This window comes from Ambystoma mexicanum, chromosome 9, assembly GCF_040938575.1.
Source record: "Ambystoma mexicanum isolate Mex_15411 chromosome 9, UKY_AmexF1_1, whole genome shotgun sequence".
NCBI classification, from domain to species: domain Eukaryota; kingdom Metazoa; phylum Chordata; class Amphibia; order Caudata; family Ambystomatidae; genus Ambystoma; species Ambystoma mexicanum.
In genome coordinates, this window is record NC_090931.1 from 1,344,355,174 (window position 1) to 1,344,375,006 (window position 19,833).

Consider the following 19,833-nt stretch of genomic DNA (forward strand, 5'->3'; position numbering starts at 1 on the left):
GCCCTGCCACTGTCTATTCGTTCTATCACTGTTCTCGCTCTATTGTGTCTTTCTCTGAAAACCCATCTCTTACATAGTCCTTGATTGTCGGCACCAGTATTGATGTTTTGTTGTTTATCTACCATTAATTCTGTACTGTACTTTGTTTTTAAAATTGTACAGCGCTTTGGATTAAAGCGCTATACGAAACACAATAAAATACAAATAAATAGGACAAATTCAATAATGCATTTGTGAAAGGTAAAGATATAATGAACACCACGTGATTTAGAATGTACAGTTTAATGTGTGGTATGAGGCCTACCGTTCTTCACAATGTTCACAACAATTCCTCTTCTGGAAGAGTATGACGTGTGTTTAAATCTGAACCAGTAAACCGGGAAGAGACAGACCCTACAAAAATACATTTCTTCTTGTTTACCCATAAGATGTATAATTTATAGTTTAAGGTGCACTTCTACACCTGGTTATTCACAATATTAACAACTATGTCTCTTCTGGAAGTGTATGTCGTGTATTTTAATCTAAACCAGTATGTTGGGAAGAGATTGCCGCTGGGAGCATACATTTCTTCTCCTTGTTTACCCATAAGATGCCGCAAAGTTCTGTTGCGTAATAGCAATTTGTTGTAAAACTCAACTCCACCTTTGGCATAGTCTTTGGAAATTGTAGCTGCAGTCCTGTCAGCTCTGTAATCTAGCCATTGGTTGACAGCATCATAGGTAAAGAAATAACCAACCAGTCCGACTGTCACAATTGCTAGGTTGCAAAGTCCACGCAACAACACAGGGCCAGAATACAATCCCAAGAGCTGCTTAATCGCAACCCCAGATAGGCACGTGCCAAGAAGACAACCTGGGGCAACTGCAGCATGGATGATGGGGCTATTGTCCTTTGTGTATACAATTTCTCTAGCTAAAGCAAACTTCTTTGCCACTTCTGACAATTGAAGGGTTTCTCTAAGCGAGGTACCATTGTTAGAGTCCCATTCAATAACTTTACCATTTGGCATCACCAGTTGTGTCCCAGGGTCTTGCCGATCATCATCTTGGTTACTGAAATTTGCAGGGATGCCAATCAACGAACCACTCGGAAGGCATGGAACGCCAGCACTTACAGGATCAAATCCAAACGCGGCAAAAGGGCTGTACTTTTTGAGAGACTCCACACCAACATCTTCAAGGACTTCTTGGAAATCACTGTGCAGCTTTGCCGATAGTTCAACCGGCTCCCCCTTTGACCAGGACTGGTATACAGCCTTGAATGTTTGCTTTGGGAAAGCATGGTAGGACATATTGACGGCAAACACTCCTGCGCAGGAAGCTGCTAGCAAACTACCTCTGTGCCTCTGTATAAAAACATGAAGCCTCCACATAAATGCATTTGCCATGGTTTCTGCAAAACCTGAAATGGAAAACAACACATTAAGGACTGGCATAACTATTGACATATTTAAAGTGGGCCGCAAATAATCCTTCCCTAACCACCCTTTCCATTAACCCTGCAAGTCACACGAGGAAAATGTTCTACTTATTGCCACAAATTATCAGGGAAATAGTATACCATTAGAATGCCACCTTGCATGATCGACGGGGGGCTCTCCTGCATGGAATATTGGTGTTTTAGAAAATGCCATCTCTGCCTGAACAACGTAGTCGTTCAGGTCTGCATTAGATCGATGCATCTCTGCATGGTGAAAAAGTCTTGCATATTATGTACTTCAGCAAGATTTCATCCTGTTCACATCTGATGTGACATTATGCCTGAAATTGTTTCTAAAGTGTTACATGTTAATTGCTTTCATTATATCATAAAAGGATTAAAGTAATATAATAAACACGATTCAAAATGCCAATAAAAAAAATGAAATATTAAATTACAACTACAATATTGCCAATCATCAGAATAATTAATTTTAGCACTGTGACTTGCTGGTTTAAATGTGCACAAATGAATCCCACAAGACAAAAAAAAAACACAACACAAGCAAATATAACTGCAGACAAATAGTATTATCAATTGCATCTAAATACATCATCAAGGTTTGATCAATTAACCATCTTTGAGATCCGATAAAACATGTGTTTTATTGATATGATGTGGTATCTATAACGCAGCAAGTGTTTCTAAACGCGACAAGATAAGGAGGGGTAAACAAAGGGAGGACAAAATAACAATCTTACTAGGCCTTGTGTCATTCAGATTACTATACAAAGTTTATTGTACACTGGTATTGATATGGCATCTGTTTATAATTCTGAAGAATAATACACATGTACTGACACTGCAGAAGTGAGTCAGAACATAAAAAGATCAACAATGGTAAGTGAAGAGCTTTTGTTTTCCCACATCAATTTAATGAAGCCAAGTTCATTTTGTCAGTTATTGTTATGGTTGCAAATAAAAAGACTCAATTTCAAAGACCCAATCTGACTTTATGTGAAACCCTAAATTGGTTGCTGTTTGTTGATTTATTCTGACTCCACCGTGCTGAGAGCAAAATTATTTGGGAAATTTGCATTCAACCTAAACCTATTAAATTCAGAAGAATTTTTCGGTACTGCCTAATGGTAGACACAGATTCCCTGACTCTTGCTGTGATTTGCTGCTTAACATTAATGCATGAACCCTTAGGATAACTGATCTATTTTAAAGAAAGCATTTAATAGCTTATTATGTCAATGTAATGTTTGCGTTGATACTTTAATGGAAAGACGACAAAACAAAAGGGGGTCGCAAGGAGGGAACTGCCCTTGACCTTTTCAGAGAAAGACTTACTTTCATGAGCCTTCGAGAATAAGAAACACAAGACCTGGAATCAAAGCTAAAGAAACCTGCATTGTGTGTTGGAGGTACCCGGGGCTCTAACACATTGATAGTCAAGGCAGGGAGGATCTTTGCTGCAGTGGTACTGTCCTTGGCTCCTACAACAAAGCAACGCCAGTGAGCAAAGCCAGTGAGTTGGGGAGACTGATACCAGACCAGTCTCTGTTGAAGGCAAGGTTGCAAGCGGCAACATTGTATAGTGAAAACTGAAGTGATCAGTGTATGAGCCGTATGTGGCGAGCGACGCAAACATGAATGCAGCAGTTGTTTAAACTTTGAAGCCAAGACACGATACCATAGAAAGAGTGGTCTGGCACCAGGTGGGTGCTCCTTTGAAAGTCTCCGTTAGGTATCCGACTGAGAGGTGGCAAATGTTATAAGACAAGGAATTGTGAAATCGAAGTGGTCCTGCAATGGGTCAAGCAAAACCCTGGGCACATTCGAAAGTCTTAGATAGTAAGAATATAAAGAAAGTAAATGAAGTTGGTCCGAGCCCGGTGGAGGGAGATCAGCTTAGAGCTTTTTGGTAAAGCAAGTTTGTGTTACCATGTGAAATTGAAAGTGATTCGAACCCGGCTGAGGCAGACTAATTGTGTTAAAAAGGATCTGAGCCCGGCTGAGGGGGATCCAGGGTGAATGGTAAATAGTCTAAGAAAGTGAATACTAGTGAAGTTTGAAACAGGAAAATAACTTTTCATTTATGTGTTGCATCAGGCCCTGGAAGGAAGAGGCAGAGAAGGACAAAAAGACTTAGACACAGAAAGCCCTTATGCTAATGATTGAACTGCATCCTTGTGCTAGAGAAGCCATAGACTGTGCTAAGCTTGAGTGAACCCCTTGATTCCATGCTGAAAATGTGGGGGAGGGAGTCCAACATTGTTTCACACACCATTTGTATTTAGAGGTAAGGATTCGCAATAGGTTTATTAGTATAGGCCCTTTTATTTTGACAAGACATCACTAGGACTGAATTATTATTATTATTTTATGGTCGTAGCTTGCTCCCATCTGTAGATTTGGGATTAGATAGGCATTTTACAACCCTTTTTTGAAGCTCAATAAACACCCTTGAACTGTGGTCACTTGTTTGTTTGTGCATTTATATAGCACTACGAACCCTCAGGTATCTGAGCGCTGCTTATTTCCCATGGTGTGTGGTGCTCATTTATCGACCTCGGAAGGATGAAAGGCTGAGTTTGGCCCTGCCGGGATTCGAACCTGCGTCAGCAGGACCTGCACGGATGTCAAAGCGAGCGCTCTACTCGCTGTGCTATCTGACTTGTGTCTGTCTTACTTTACCATGCCTTCCTTACAGTGCAGAGCACCCATCCCCAGCCTGGATTACAGCCTTATAGGAGCCATGCAACGAGGGGGAGAGCTGCAAAGAACACGCTGATGTATTCATGCTGGAAGATGAAGCTGCAGGTTGGAGACCCGTTTTGTCAGCACAGAGTCGCCATAGGCATGGGTATTCTGTGCCGTCCCTCCGGGCCCGCGCTCTGGTGGGCCCCAGAGATGCCATGAGTATAAGTATTTGCTTTGTGCCCGTTTTTAGTGAGGTTGTGACCTGTGCCGTCAGCTCCCAAATCCCTGTGATGCACTTCAAAAGACAAATACCACCCGCCCACCTCCCCAACAGCATTTCAGAGCCGTGGGGCCTCACAGGGCTTATCTTTGTATAAAGTAATGGTCCATTTAAGAACCTTTGCATTGAAATACAGCATACAAGCCATTTGTTTTATAATTTTGTGGAATTGAATTCTGGTATTTGTAGAATTCAAGAAGGGATGAAAATAACGCAACATTTGCACTCTTTTTGTTTAACATATTTCTATAAGAATTCCTATATTACTGGAGTACTTTAATTATAACGTGTGTACTTTCCGAGCCCGATTTATAAAAACAGAACATTGTTTAAAGTCAAATGACGTGGCGAGGAGGGGAAAGGATCAGAGGGCACATTTGTTGTGATGATTTACCAGGTTCATGGATGTGGGAAGAGAGGTTGCTGGACTGAAGATGTTCTAACTGGCCCAGTGCTGATTTTCAGGGTACAAGTTGAGATTACATCTGGGTTGACAGCGCCCACCCATTTTTTTCATAGTGCCGACTCCATCCTCCTTGGGTGTTTTTGAGGCCAGCATGCAAAAAAGCTTGTTTGCTCAAGTTTTTCCCACCAGGATTTGAACCAACTAACCCACAAAACCACATGAGAGTGTGTTCAGAGCACACATCTTATATTAGTATTTTGCTTTCCATAGAGTATCCCAAAATAGATTTTTGGATTAAAAGGTGCAGACCTTTTTGGTTTTGGTGCTTTGGTGGCTTAAGCCATCTAATCGCTAAAACAATGGTAATGTAAATGTAAAAAAAGGAAAAAGGGGAGCTCGGGAGCAGTGTACCGCATTGGCATGGCAACTTGCTGATGCTTGGCTATGAAACGGCCGAAGCACCATCTGGGCCATCACCCTCTCGCTCACGTCTGCCGGGCTGCTGCTGTTTGCAGGGAGGTGTGCATGCTACGAAATAGGAGCAAAATTACTGCAGTAACCATATGCCGGTTATTATTTTCATTTCGATGCACCAATGCTTTTTTTCACTTCAACTCCCGGCGGACTATGTTTAAAGTCTACCGCAGAGTGATCTGTTTTAGAGTCAAAGCTGCAGCCATTGAACTGCGTGGCGTTATGTTCCAGGTATGGGAGGGCAGAGGAGGGGGTGTGGTTCTGTGTTACTGCTGTGACAGAGGCTAAAGCAGGCTTTCGTAAGGTAAACACTTTGCCAGGAGGGGACAGCCGCATGCAGGGGGGGTGAGGATAAAGGATGGGGCTGCCCGTGTGCAATAGTGATTTGAGGTCTGCAGACAAGAGTGGGTGCCGTCTATCAGCCATGCTGCAGCCACTGAACACTCATTGGTGCACCATACCTGCCGGTAAAGCAGCTATTGCACCGAACGCGCATGTGTTAAAGCCCAGCTCTTTGCAGGCTGCACCAGCCGACACCACTACACTGTGTACATTCTCTCCAGTCGGGGCTGAGGAGAGCGCACAACATAAATGGCACAGCACAGCAGCTCAGACCCCATTGGACATTATCTCTGGAGATACGTATTTCTGAGTGCTTCTGAAGCTATAAGTTTGCGATGTGAATACCCCAGGGGATTGGCCTCATTGTACTCTGAGCCGTCCTCGGGGTGCAGTGGTGAGAACACTGTCGCGCATTGGGAGAGAAGGTAATTGAAAACCAGCAGTCCATCAGTGCTGGAAGCTGAGCGGCCGCCAGCCCTGACATGGGGCATGCTTTGTGTGTATGAAACAGAGTTGCAGTACTGCAAGCAAGGAGGGGAACCCTCCCTGGCATGAGACACCACTTGGTATCTGCAGTGGAGTGTCAGTGTGGCACCTATCTGCTTAGGTGTTAGTGCTGAGAGGTTGGGGATCACTCCTTGTTATGAGGCGCTGCTTGGAGTTTCTGCACTGGAGTGTCAGTGATGGGTGCTGCAGAGCTGCCAAGTTTTCATCTGGCTTGTGTGTGACATTTTCATGTTTGCAGTGTGTTGGAGTGACATTCCATGTCTTATGTGTGACACTCTGAGTGACACCCTTTTCCAAGCTGAGCTAAGCACTTACATCCATGAAATAATGTTGCTTTGATTTCCTGCACCCTTTTGTCCAATACAAGTGTCTATAATCAGCTTTAAAACAGGCAAACCACTCTTACTGCAGAAACGCCAAGATACTTTTTTTCAAGTTCGTCCTTGAAATGTCGGTCATGCCATTAAAAAAAAAGAGCCTGCCCCCTCTTCTAAACTGTTGAGTTATTTCGATAGTATGTGCTTGCACGCACTGGATTTATTTTTGTCGAAATTAAAGTTTGAGCTTCGATTCACAATAACAAGCAACATGCCTGTGCCAACGAATGACCTTCCTATTCCTTTAAGTTTTGATAGTACACTTACAAAACACCCAGATTTTGCTTGGGCTTGCCTTACTTTGTACTAATCGCAGTCTTTGATTTAATGGAAAATAACTGCAACACTGCATTATAAGGATGCAGAGGGCGTGGCCTGGTGCTCATGGAGTGAAGAGGCACTGGCACTGAGCTCCAGCCGAGATCCTGCAATTTGTACCTGACTTGGCGGCCAAGCAACATATTAAGCGTAAACAAAGGACACCAAGCGAAAGATAAAGCGCTTCCAGCACATTTCCCAACAAATCTGAGCGCAATCGGACCCGGGAAAGCTGAGTAGGACCCACTGCAGTGATCCCCCCTGCGCCACACAAAATGGCGGGCATGTCCGAGAGCCTGCGTGGATAAAGGGGGAAGGGTTGAGCGCTGCAGCTGCCCTGCTGAGAGAGTGCCACGGCGCCCCTGGCTGGAGCTCAGTCAAATTAAATGGTCGAAGGAACGGACAGCACTGGAAGAAGCAAGGGGAGGCACTCCTACACTGAGGCGACACTGCGAGCAGCTGCGGTTAGCCCCGGCTGCCTGAGATCGGGACCAGTCTGCAATGCGGGCTGCGCTTGAGACATCGGCAGAGACACAGCGAAGCTGGGGCTGCAGCGCGGACATAACCCTCGCGGCCTGCTGCATGGCCTGGCAACAACGGGAGGCCCTACGCGCCCCGAGGAGGCTGGGGAAAATCTCTCCAGCGAACTGAAAAGCACATGAAGCTAAAGGTACGAGCAGAGTAGGAACCCTAACAGTCACAATATAACGAGCTGATGGCGTCATAACGAACACAGCACAACAGAGGAATACAATGCAGAATGAGGGGCACCGGAAGGCAAAACAACAAGGTCTGAGGTGAGCTGCAAACTGCATGGGAACTTAATACTGGGAGTGAACATAACTGGGGGCCATAGACTGGCGCGTATCACAGGAATCACCACAGCAATGGAAGGATTGTGGTAACCCGATCGAAACAAAGCAAATTATTGCCTATCTAGGGCCCTGCCCATAAGAACACTCCGACACAGCAAGCCCGAAAACGCAACACCAAGCCTGAACACTAAATATCTTGCGATTGTAATGTATCTGGAGCCCCGAAAATAAGAGCAAGTACACAATAATGGCGAACACTGGGAAGGACAATACACTGCATGACACAGTTCCCTCAGAACTGGGGATCGTGGGGAATAAGCAGTCTTGCAGATCGCCCGGAGCGGACACGGGTAGGGGAGTCAGACCACGAGAGATGCTGAGAGACTCAAAAAGGAGCACAACAGCTTGCATGAGGCGCAGCATACGGATAGAGGCGAGCTACTACGACCTTAAACCATACTTGTTGGTACCACGTAAAACTCTGCTAAAGGACGCCCAAGCAGCACCCCAGGAAATATAGCTCGCACAAAACTCACCGACTTGACAGGTAGTAATACAAACCTGGGGCCCCGATGCTAAACTTGGCAATTGCTGGTTGACACAAACTAAAGCGACTCTGGTAACGCAGAGGTGGGCATAATCCGGCAACCTCACCCAGCTCCTGCGAGGCACTAACACAAGGGAGGCTGCGCTGGTCACGGACAGCGCTGGCTGGGAGGCCCTGAATCACATCGGCCCTGCCACTGGCGAACAGAGCACTGGCAAGAACGCAGGGGGTAAATACTCGGTACACTACAGGATTACTTAACACGTTGAACAAATGCTGCGAATGGCATCCCACAACTACTTCAAACAACAATCCTGCACAGACCACAATGCCCAAATCTAAGATCTCATCTACCCCCAAAAATAAAATGAAGACAACAATAATTGACTCATTTACAGCAGCTAAACCCCACACCTCACAGCAAGCTGGGGCGACTGAAATGAATACCCAGAATACGCCAGATGGAGGCAGCAAAGAAGGACAAGTACTTGAAGCAATAGCTTCACTCAGATCTTTCATTGACACCAGAATTGAAGAAGTTAAGTCTGACATGCAGCTGATGCGCCAGGATGCCCGCAACCTAACGGAGAGGGTTACCAAAGCCGAAACAATAATCCAGGATCCTGCAGAGAATATCACGAACCTGAAACTTAAAGTCGCCGAGATGGAAAAAAGAATTGCCCCGCTGGAAGCGAGGTCCGAGGATGTGGAAGGGCGAGCCTGACGCAGCAACATTAGGATATTAGGGGTGCCTGAAGGAATGTAAGGCCCTAACACAACGGAATATGTGGAAACCCTATTACAACAAGAAATTGGTGTGGGCAGGCTGTCACAGGGCTTTGCTTTGGAAAGGGCCCACCGATCCCTCCAAAAGCGACCTCCACCGGGCTCATACCCTCGCCCGATGATTGCAAAGATCTTCAATTTTCAGATCCTCAATTTTCAGGACAGAGAGATTATCCTAAAACACTTCAGAGAGGGTGGAATAATAGAACGTGGCAACTCCAAAATAACCATCTACCCAGACTACCCTCCAGCAGTACAAAAAGCGCAAAACTCCTTTATACCAATCAAGGCCAGGCTCAGGCAACTAAACTTGAAATATGTGTTACTTTACCGTCCAGACTGAAGGTGATACACAAGGGACAAGCAGTATTTCTGGAGACACCAGCTGCAGGCACCATGTGGATGGAGCACAACAACCTAGCGGATGGGGCAGAAGTGGTCACCTGAGGGAACTCAACATATACAAGGGAATGGGTGCGCAGGGAGATAACTGTGCTTGGCCGCTAACGCAAGAGCGGCACTCTGATAGGGAAGATAATCGAACACTACAACACAATTGAACGGTTGGAGCCCAAGCTTGGTCTCTCCAACTGAGCACACAGTTCTAACCCACGGAACCATCAGTGCGGGCTTCTTGCTAGCATGAGAACATTTGCGTTTGAAACCCACGATGGGAATTGACAGAGCGAGGGCGCCTGAGCGCTGCAGAGGCAATGCAGCTGCTGGGCGTAAACGTTTGGTTTATGTTTACTGTTTTAAATGTTGGGCTTTCTTCGTGCTAAGCAATCATGGCAAAATGGGAGTTGCAGGCTTACATGACACAATGGTCGGGAAGGGGTACGACAGGTCCCAGGGAATCCATACCCAGGCAGATAGACACAAGGTGGGGGGAACTGGAAACAGGCTGGTGAGGTAGACAAATGCCATCATGTCGGTGCAACTTAAAGTATTGACATCGAATGTAAGGGGGATGGGTGCATACCTGAGGAGGAACAGGATCAAATCCTTCCTGCAAAGGAAAAGAGTTTCGATAGCCCTGCTTCAGGAAACACACCTAACAGCAGAGGCCACTGCCAAACTGAAGGAATGTTGGGGGGGGGGGCAATGACATGGTGCCTCCTACTCTAAATATGCCAGGGTGGGTGTTTACGTGGGTGAGCCCGGAGGTGCCTTTTCAACTGATGGGAACTGAGACAGACAAAGAGGGCAGATATTCAATAATGTGGGGAGTTGTTGAGCAAACCAAGATCTGCATAGTGAACTCCTACTTCCCTAACCACGGCATATCTACGCACCTCAAACTGCTATGTGCCAGAATAACACATCATAGGGACAGTTCCTTCATATGGGGAGGGGACTTTAACTGCATAAGGGACGCGGTCCTAGACAGATCTGATCCACCACATCATCAAATAAACACAATCCCCCAGATACTGAACACAACAATGGATCATCTGGACCTAGTTGATGTTTGGCGGGATCTTCACCCCACAGACAGATGCTATTCGTACTATTCCTCCCCCCACAACCTATACACTAGAATAGATTACTTTTCATAGATAGAGACCTACTTCCGCAAATAGAATCAGTGCAATACCTGGGCAGGTCGATATCAAACCACTCACCCTTACTCATTCACTGGACAATCAGAGGCCCTAGACCCCCTATACCGATGTGGTGAATGCCCACTGGCGCCCTTACGGACCAGATATTTAGAGCTGAGCTCGGGGATAAACTTGAGGAATTTGTGCGAATCAACCTAGGCAGCGTGGAACACTGGGGCATGCTTTGGGAAACACTAAAGGTGGTAACACGGGGGAAACAATAGCGAGCGCAGGCGGTATCAGGAAAACGCTAAGCAGGGAACTGGAAAGCTGGGAAGAGTAAGTAAAGCAGCTGGAATCAACACTCGGGGAACCAGGGAGGATGAGGCCAAACTGAAAGTGGCTAAAAACAACTGCCAAGAGGGTGTTGGAGATTATCCAAATTCGATTACACAGCAAAAGCTCAAACAGAGGCAGACAAACCAAGCAGGTTATTAGCATGGTTATGTAAAAGGGAACACCCAAGATGGCTACCCACCGAGCTCAAAGACGGGGAAGGGGTGGCACACAAGACACAAATATCGATTAATGACACTTTCGCTGCCTTCTACTCCAAACTATATGCCCACGACACCCTGGTGCTAGAATCAGATATACGAGACACATTAGAGGAGATAGGACTCCCTAGGCTAAGTAAAACCCAACGGGAAACATTAGATGAGGAGATCACCACCGAAGATGTGACCGAAGCAATCAGATCCCTTTCCACTTGCAAGACACCGGGAAGCGACGGACTCCCACCGGAGTTCTACAAAGCTTATGAGCCCACCCTGACCCCAATATTACATGAATTCTTCAAGAAGGCGTACAAGACAGTGACACTGCCAAAAGGTATGAATGAAACATTGATAGTGCCGATACTTAAACCAAATAAACCTAAAGACTATGACTCGTACCGCCCGCTGGCAATGCTGAACTACGACAGCAAAATATTGACCACCATACTGGCCAAGCGACTGGCCAGAGTGGTTGGGAACCTGGTAAACGAGGAACAAACTGGTTTTGTTCCAGGCCGCAATACAACGGCCAACCTGCGTCAACTCCAGCACATTATGGCACAAACCCTGGAGAGCGAGGTCCCCATGGCAGTATTGTCACTTCACGCCATCAAAGAGTTCAACTCCATCTACTGGGAATGGTTAATAGAAGTCCTAAGGGAATTCGGGTTTGGAGAGGGCTTTGTCAGATGTGTCAAAGTGTTATACAACGCTCCAACAGCTAAAGTGAACACTGGTAAAATGGTGTCCAGGGCTTGGGCAATACAGAGAGGTACCAGACAAGGTTGCCCGCTGTCGCCCATGCTACATATTCTCGGTATTGAACCGCTAGCAATATATTTTAGAAAGCAATTCTATGATGCAGGGATACAGGTTGGGGGAAGATACAACATAATAGCACTTTATGCTGACGACGTTCTCCTATACCTAAGAGACCCACATATTAAGGCCTCAGTGATGCTGGAGGTACTGGATAACTATGCGAGATTCTCGGGGATAAGGTTTAGTAGGCAAAAGTCCTGTGCGTTCCCACTGGCGACACTAAGGGAGGTGGACACGCTAAACTTACTGAACGTGGGAATTAGGTGGCAAGCAGACGTGTTCAGGTATCTGGGCGTCAACATCAAACACACTCCGGAGCTCACACACAACAGCAATACGGTGGCTGTAATAAAGGGCTTACGTAATTCTATGAAGTTCTGGTCCAAACTACCTCTATCAATGATGGGCAGGGCGGCCATCACTAAGATGATCGTTCTCCCGAGATTCATGTACTATTTTCAGAACATATGCTACTACATAAATCATCATTCTTTAAGAAACTAGATAAACTGCTTAAACAATTTTTATGGGGTGCTGCTCGTCATAAACTGTCAATAAATTTCCTGACACTGCCGTACAAGGAAGAGGGGGATACAACTACCTGAACTAGAGAGTTATTACCTGGCGGCACAGCTTAGTCATGTAACCGGATGGCTGTCGGATGAAACCACAGCCGAAACTGGCCTCCTACACTATTTAATTGCCCCGATACATTTAAAAGAGATACTATGGAACCCCCAGGTGGACTCAATGGACACCACCATGATAGTAATGTTGGGTAGACAAGTATGGACAGGACCAAAATCGGTGCTTCGCCTACAACACCCATAAACACAGGACATCCCGAACCTAGCGGACACCTGCAAGGTGCCTGCTGACCTCCATATAATGACAAAGCAGAAAGGGGGTTGGACTAGTAGAAAAAGGATGGCGGGATGCACGGAAATTTTTATATAACTTGGTTTATGATGTTTCCAAGACTTTCATTTTATTCAAAAACAAACCTAAAACAATCATTAAACACAATTTTGATAAAACATTGTGGCTCATTCATTGTCAATCATTCATATTCATACTCACTTCAACACACTATCACAATTGTTTTTCAAAAAATTGGTCTGTACATAAATAAACAGTCATATATCTGATGCATCTTTAAATATTCAAAGTTGATAAAGAGAACTCCCCATCACTTTGGGGTAACAAGAGTATGTGATATGTTGTTCACACAGATCCTCACGGCGACATGTGTTTCAGTTGCTCTCAACGAGCATCATCAATAGTACTCTCTTAATAGTACTCTCTTTGCACGGCAACCTTCTTCAGGACAAAACAACCAATTTTCTCGTACATATATCGGCTTGAGCCACACCATCTATAACAATAAAATACATAAAAGACTATGTATATGTTTTGTGTTCCCGTTACCCTCAATTGAGTTATTTTTATTAATATGATGGATGGACTGCTCCAAAAGTGGAGCTCCATCTGAACTCGCCTTCTGTCCACTTGGCAGAGGAGGTGAAAAGATGTGATTTCTTTCAGTTTCAACACATCTTCAATCGAAATCTTGAGGATTATTGTCCTCTTGTCTGTTAAATGCTAGACAAGTATTTATTGTAACCTAATGATTATTGTCATCACTTTTGATTGCAAAATTTACAGATTGAAACAGTGATAGTATCCATCTTGAGGTGGACATTTTTTTGTGAAGTCGAGCAGGAATGACCACGTCTCGCAGAGTCAGTCCGACTTGTTCAGTGTGCAGTTTTTATCAGTCTCTTGTTCTATAGTGAGGATAGGCAGATCCTTAATCACTCTTCTTTAGTACAGGCTTCCAAACTAGGTTAGAATCTCTATTTCACATAGATCTAGAAAAATATATAAATAGATTGTTTATCTATTTGTCTGGAGCCATTGCATCCCCGAGCTGTATATATAATGAGACACTGGGAAAGAGCAGGCTTATACACCTGGGGGGCATGTTTGAGGAGGCAGTCTTCAGAGATTTTGACACTGCAAGTACAGGAAGGGCTAACGAAAGGTTATGGTACCAACGGATCAAGCACATTGCCAAAGGGAAATGGGATAGCTGGCCGGAAGAGCCGTCAACGAACCCCTTACTGAAAGAGATGTATAGCTTAAACGATGGCTGGAGACCTTTGTCTAGACTGTACGGTCAGTTCGCGGATAGGCCCAATCCCTGCAGTGCTGCACTAAAAAAAGAAAAAAAAAAAAAGAAAATAATTAAAAAAAGGGAGATACGATCCCTGAAAAGGAATGGGAAAGAGTGGTGGTATATCCAAAAGAGGTGTCAAGAAATACCAGATTCAAGCTAATACAGCTAAATGTACTGTACATGACATACATGACCCCCCTAAGAGTGGCTGGTTTTAACAAGAAGGTAAGGTCTGTGTGCCCCTGGTGCAATAACGATGATGCAGACCTGATACACATGTTCTGGGGGTGCCGTAAGGCGCAATGGTTTTGTGAGAGAATAGAGACTACCTGCCGTAAAGCAGGGGTGAACAGATACAACTGCTCTCCAAAAGAGTGCCTCTTGGGCACATACCCCAGGTTGAGCAAACATAAACACATTGTGAAACTAATGGACATGACGGGCATACTGGCGAAAAGAGCGATCGCAATGGCATGGAAATCACCCGGGGGTCCCCAATACGAGAGATGGATCAAAGAAATGGAAAGATGGGCGACGGCAGACTGCAGCTTGGAGCGCAGGAATCACTGGGTCCGAAGGAGACATGAATGTCACGTTTGAGGCATGGAAGGCACTAATTAGAGACATGTTCCTCCCAGCGGACGACAAGCCCCCTGAATCGCACAGTAAAACACCTTATACGAGAAATATGGCGGCATGCAACGGTTTCCAAAACAACCACCCTGACAGGTACCCTTCCATGCCGAGTGTTGTGGCACTCATCCCATGCTCCCATGAACTTGCGAATAACTAAGACTCCAACCGACAAGAAGACAGTCACTGTTGTTGTTTATTGTTTACCTGTTCTCAGTTTCTAGAAATATGAACGCTGCATTATATAATGTTGGCCGCAATTTGTGGCTTGCTACGGTTACCTGTTTATAAATGCAAAATAAAAACAATTTGAAATAAATATAGTGAATGGTAGGTTGCTTTTGCAAGATATAATAACTGATTGTAAAATAATGTCATTTTAACATCAGGCAGGTTTCCTCATGTCGTTAACTGTTGAACTTGGTGTATCAAAGTTAATTAAAAGAAAGGATTGCCTTTTTAATTGCAAGGCATCCAAATGTGTACTCACCATTGATTTATCTGCCAATGGCCTTTGGTGCCTGAAGAGTTAACGGATTGCAAATGTTTCTCTTATTTTAATTTGAAAGAATCCTGTGTTTTTCTTACACTATGAATAACCAATCAAGATGTGTTGACAAATGAACATATGACTGCACATGTTGCAGATGTTTCTCTCATCTTTAAATTGAAATAAGCCTGAAACTCTTTCAAGTTCTAAAAAATAACAATGCTGTGTTATTCAATATTGCTTCATATTGCTGTTTGCTGAATGAAAAGTAACATCAGTTTACATAACCGACCATGTATCTGTGAAATGATAAATATGTTTCGATTCATTAAAATTTTGATTAAAAAATAAAATAAATAAGGATGCAGAAAACACGTTGTGAGAAGTTTATTCTGTGACCTCTGTACTTTGAGCATCTACCAGTAGAAAGACAGGCCAGCCTGTCTCTTCGCCCTCTTCCAACACCTTCACACCCTGCTCTTCTCACACACACTCAGAATAATTTACCGGCGCCTGACCTCCCGGTGCCACCGGGGGATTACAACCCTGGCGGCCCGGAAAGTCAGGCGCTGGTAAAATGTTGTTCCCCCATTGAGCACCATATGATTCTATGGGAATGGGGGCCACGAAAGCACTGGCACCGTTATTAACGGTGCCGGTGCTCCTGTGACGGTCTGCCTACCGTGGCCACTGTGCCCGTCAGGGTCAGATCAGTCGGGCACGGCGGCAGAGGCCCACTGTCTCTCTGAAACTATGATATGCTCTGAACTGTTCAGAAAACAAAGCTATTAAAAGGTCAAGCAGACGATGTATTTATTTCAGCGCACATAGCCCGCGGGCATCTAGGCTCTATTACTCACTTTTCATTTTGTGGCCACTGTATAGTCAGGGGACCTTCATATTTATATTTTTGGCCCGGCCTAGGCATACTTCCACAAACTGCACTGTGCAGTGTTCTAGGGAAATCTCCTCTACCTGTTTTTTTTCCCCAGGTATTATTGATGAATTTTGTGAAAGACAATGCTCATTTCGATTTTGAATTTTCTTCTATTAGTAAAGGCCAGTTGAATAAAATGTGCGCATTTCACTTTAGGAAACGTTCAGTCCCTGTGTGTATGTTAATGATCCCCCACACTTTTTTCTGGACATGACCCCTATTGATGACATTTGAAGACCTGCAGAATTGCTTACTCCGACTGCCTCAATACCTTTCCAGTAAACAGGGACGTCATTTAGGGGTCACCAGAGGTCATAACTGCGACCTCTGAGGTCTCTGTTGCTACCCCTGTGGTCTCCCTTGCTACCCCTAAAAAAAGCGTATTTTTTTTTTTTGTCATGCAAGCTCCTGGGCTGTGGCCAGCACCATGTGGCACTTTACTTGGCTGGCTTTCTTGTTTAGGCCTCTTAAAAAAAAAAAAAAAGAACAGGGGTGCCACAAGTCTAACACTTTCAGCACTGACCTTAAATAAGAAAGAATAGGAATACCAAATAATGTGTCTTTCTGGAATTCTATACAATAATTGCTAGACTCATTAAAGGTTTATTTCAGGCACACTTCAGGGGGTGAATCACTGATTTAGTCTGTTCTTAAACACCTCAACTCAGCCTTTCATACTTCTGAGGTCGATAAATGAGTACCTACACAGGTTGGGTGATATTGGGTGTATACTTTTTCTATATAAAGCGCTTAAGCGTAAGTGCTATATGATAACACATCATTATCATTTGGCCATGGATGTCTGCTTGTACTGACAGTAATTTGGTAATATGGGTCTATACACACTGATCCTAACGATACATATGGCGATCCATTCTTGTATGAATTGTACATCACATTATAGTACACATATTTTTCGTAGTGTACTTAGGAACAATGCTATGTGATGCCACTTCCTGTTTTGTCAAGGGGTGAAAGGTCGAGTTCCATCACTTCCCCTGATATCACTGGGGTGGGGTCAAATGACATCACTTCTTGTGATGTCAGCAGAGGTCAAGGGTCGTGTCATGTCACTTCCGCTACCTCTGGCATTTTGGTGAAATGATGTCCCTGCCGGTAAATAGGCTTTGTTAAGATTGCACTGTCCTGCAGCAAAAGCACTTTGCCCTGTCTTGCCCAGGAGCAATCACTACCCTTACATCCTTGGAACGTGCAATCACTTTAGGTATGTTTGGATTACTTACTGGTTTCAAAAACGTGCAATGCAGAAGAAAGGCTTTTCAAAGTATGAGAGGGTGAGAACCAGAAGGGTGACTGACCAGAGGAGAATGACTCACCAGGGAGTCAAAGACCAGGAGTGCGACAGACCAGAGGAGTAACATACAACTCACATGGGAATAGGTGCCCAGTGCACCCGTTTCATGCATGATGATATGAGCCAGTCCTTGATTTTCACTTGCATGCTGGTACTTGCAGGCCATACCTATCAAGGGATGCACAAACATGACACTCTAGCATTCAACAGGAGATACCCTGATGGGCCCACATGGTCACACATGACATGGTTAAGATGGATTCTAAACCTACACCTCTTTTGCTTAACTATGTAAGGGAGCCAAGGACCAGATGGGTGACAGACTGAAGAAGACGAGGACCTAAGGCGAGCGCCTCACCAAGGAACAGAGAAGCCAATGATATCATTTTACATAACATATATACAAGAATCGGAAACAAGAGATACTAAATGTCAGAAAAATGTTATTAAAATAAAAATTTTTAGTTGTAACACAATCACAATATGTATGTGTTTTCTCTTTATATTTATACTATTATTATGTTTCTTACTTTTGAGGCCTATCCCCACCGTTGTAAGTGTGCTCTTGTTCTTTCAGAAATTTGGATGGGAGTCAGCTTGTTTTGGGCTTGTTTTGGAAGGGCATTCAGCTTATTTATTTTTTCCGACTTGTCAGTACTAGTTGAGCGCCCGATCGACATATGGCGCTTCCCGGACATCTAGCCCTTCAACTCCCGGGCCAGCAGCTCACCCGCTAATAGCTCTACTCTCCTTGCTTTCCGGAGCGATCGATTTCAGTCCCTTACTTCTGGCACGCCTGAACTCTCCAACTGCGACGCTGCCGCCAGGCACAGAGGACCGTCTCCTTCTCCCTTTCCCTCCTAGTCCCAGTACACCGCGGCTGCAGACCGCAGAGGAGGGGGAGGGGGCCGTACCACGTGATCACGTCAAGCCGCGCCTCTCTGCTTCTCTGAGGCCGCTTGTGAGAGCAGCGCACTCGCAGTGTTCTCTTATTCGCCTAACACCTAGTGGGGTTTTGTGGTATTTATTGATTTGTGACGCGTTTTCAATAAGCTAAAACACCCAAATACACTTATTTTGGCATACGCTGCGGACTGAGGCTTATATTTCTTGCCTTGTGTAAACCGGATGAAAACACTTCACCCTGTGAACCAGGCACCCAGAGATACAAATGATGATATTTAATGGTAGTGAGGCCTGTTGCTACAGTACACCTTATGTTTTTAATAAACGCACACACTGAAAATGTGGGCTTGAATATTGCCCGGCCGTTGTGCAGGATTTTAAAAGCACACAGGGAGAAGGAGGGGGCGTGGGGGGTGCTCATTATTTCTCCTATCGTACATTACTTCTAGCATTTTCCTGAGCACTGCGATCGTAGGAACAGCATCTGTGTAATACAGCCCTTATGTCTCATAATCAAACTAAAAATATAGTACGAATTTTTCAGCTCCGCCTAGCCGCAAACTCTGTTTATTTTGCAGGGTCGACGATAAGGACCTTCTAGTCATTGTTATGGTTGTCTGGCATTAAGCACGCATTCTGATTATCACTTTGGCGCCGTTTGACGAATTTTGCGTAATGCCTTCCCCGAGGTGGGTAATTTCCACACTCGTCCAATGGGAAAATGTTGGGTTCACCTACATTTTATTTAAATTCTTCTTAATAATGAACTATTCTAAATCATATCTTACATTAATAATTATACATATTTGTTAACTTTTTGTTAAAACTGTTAATGCATTAAGATGTAGAATAACAAAACGTATGCTCTGAAGAATAACTTTAAAATGTTAACCCAAATAAATATTCTCTTTCTGTTTCCAACATTTGAATCCGTTAATGATAAACCTAGTATTCATTCATTCAATGAGTTTCGAATGAATCTTGTCAACTTCATATGTTTCTTATATCTGCAGTAATATGTAATTATTTAGTATAGGCCCTTGGTGCACTTCTTGTCAATACTTACAAATCGGTGGCAATTTAAACTAATGGTGCACTCACCCTATGTATGCTGTAATCTTTTTCATATTCTATCTGCTGATATTTTCGTACACATATCTATTCATTTTAGAACACCGTCTTCTCAAACTGTAAAAGTATGTTTATCAATTACTCACAATTGTTGTATATCGAACAAGCAATTATTCACAGCATACCAAAAACGTTAATGCATCAGATTCAGTGAAAGCACAGAGACAAATGAATTGCGCCTTCTCTTCTTTAATAATAAGCGTGAACTGGTGCCACAGAGGAAACCCCTCCCACATGCACACGTGGGCTGTAGCCTACAAACAACAACAATAGAAATGAGGCAACATATCCAAACAATGAAAGGAGTAGAGATATGACACTACATCTCCCCCTTGC

General features: G+C 44.4%; 1 protein-coding gene across 3 annotated transcripts; it reads right to left on the reverse strand.

Annotated features, from left to right (window-relative positions):
- Nucleotides 1–263: 263 nt before the first annotated feature.
- On the reverse strand, nucleotides 264–18,359 carry TMEM177 (transmembrane protein 177). 3 transcript variants are annotated; one of them, XM_069616753.1, is made up of 2 exons: nucleotides 18,246–18,359; nucleotides 264–1,404 (listed from the first exon to the last, which is right to left on the reverse strand). In XM_069616753.1, the coding sequence occupies exon 2, from the start codon at nucleotides 1,388–1,390 to the stop codon at nucleotides 458–460; it is 933 nt and encodes a 310-aa protein (XP_069472854.1). In that variant the 5' UTR covers nucleotides 1,391–1,404; nucleotides 18,246–18,359; the 3' UTR covers nucleotides 264–457. The 3 variants fall into 3 exon arrangements, with proteins under 3 accessions (XP_069472854.1, XP_069472856.1, XP_069472855.1); XM_069616755.1 differs by having other exon boundaries at nucleotides 18,191–18,318; XM_069616754.1 differs by lacking the exon at nucleotides 18,246–18,359 and adding an exon at nucleotides 17,991–18,123.
- Nucleotides 18,360–19,833: the final 1,474 nt, after the last annotated feature.

What these genes read in the sequence shown, in the direction of transcription:
- TMEM177 (XM_069616753.1), bottom strand. Translation starts at nt 1,390, where the DNA reads ATGGCAAATGCATTTATGTGGAGGCTTCATGTTTTTATACAGAGGCAC.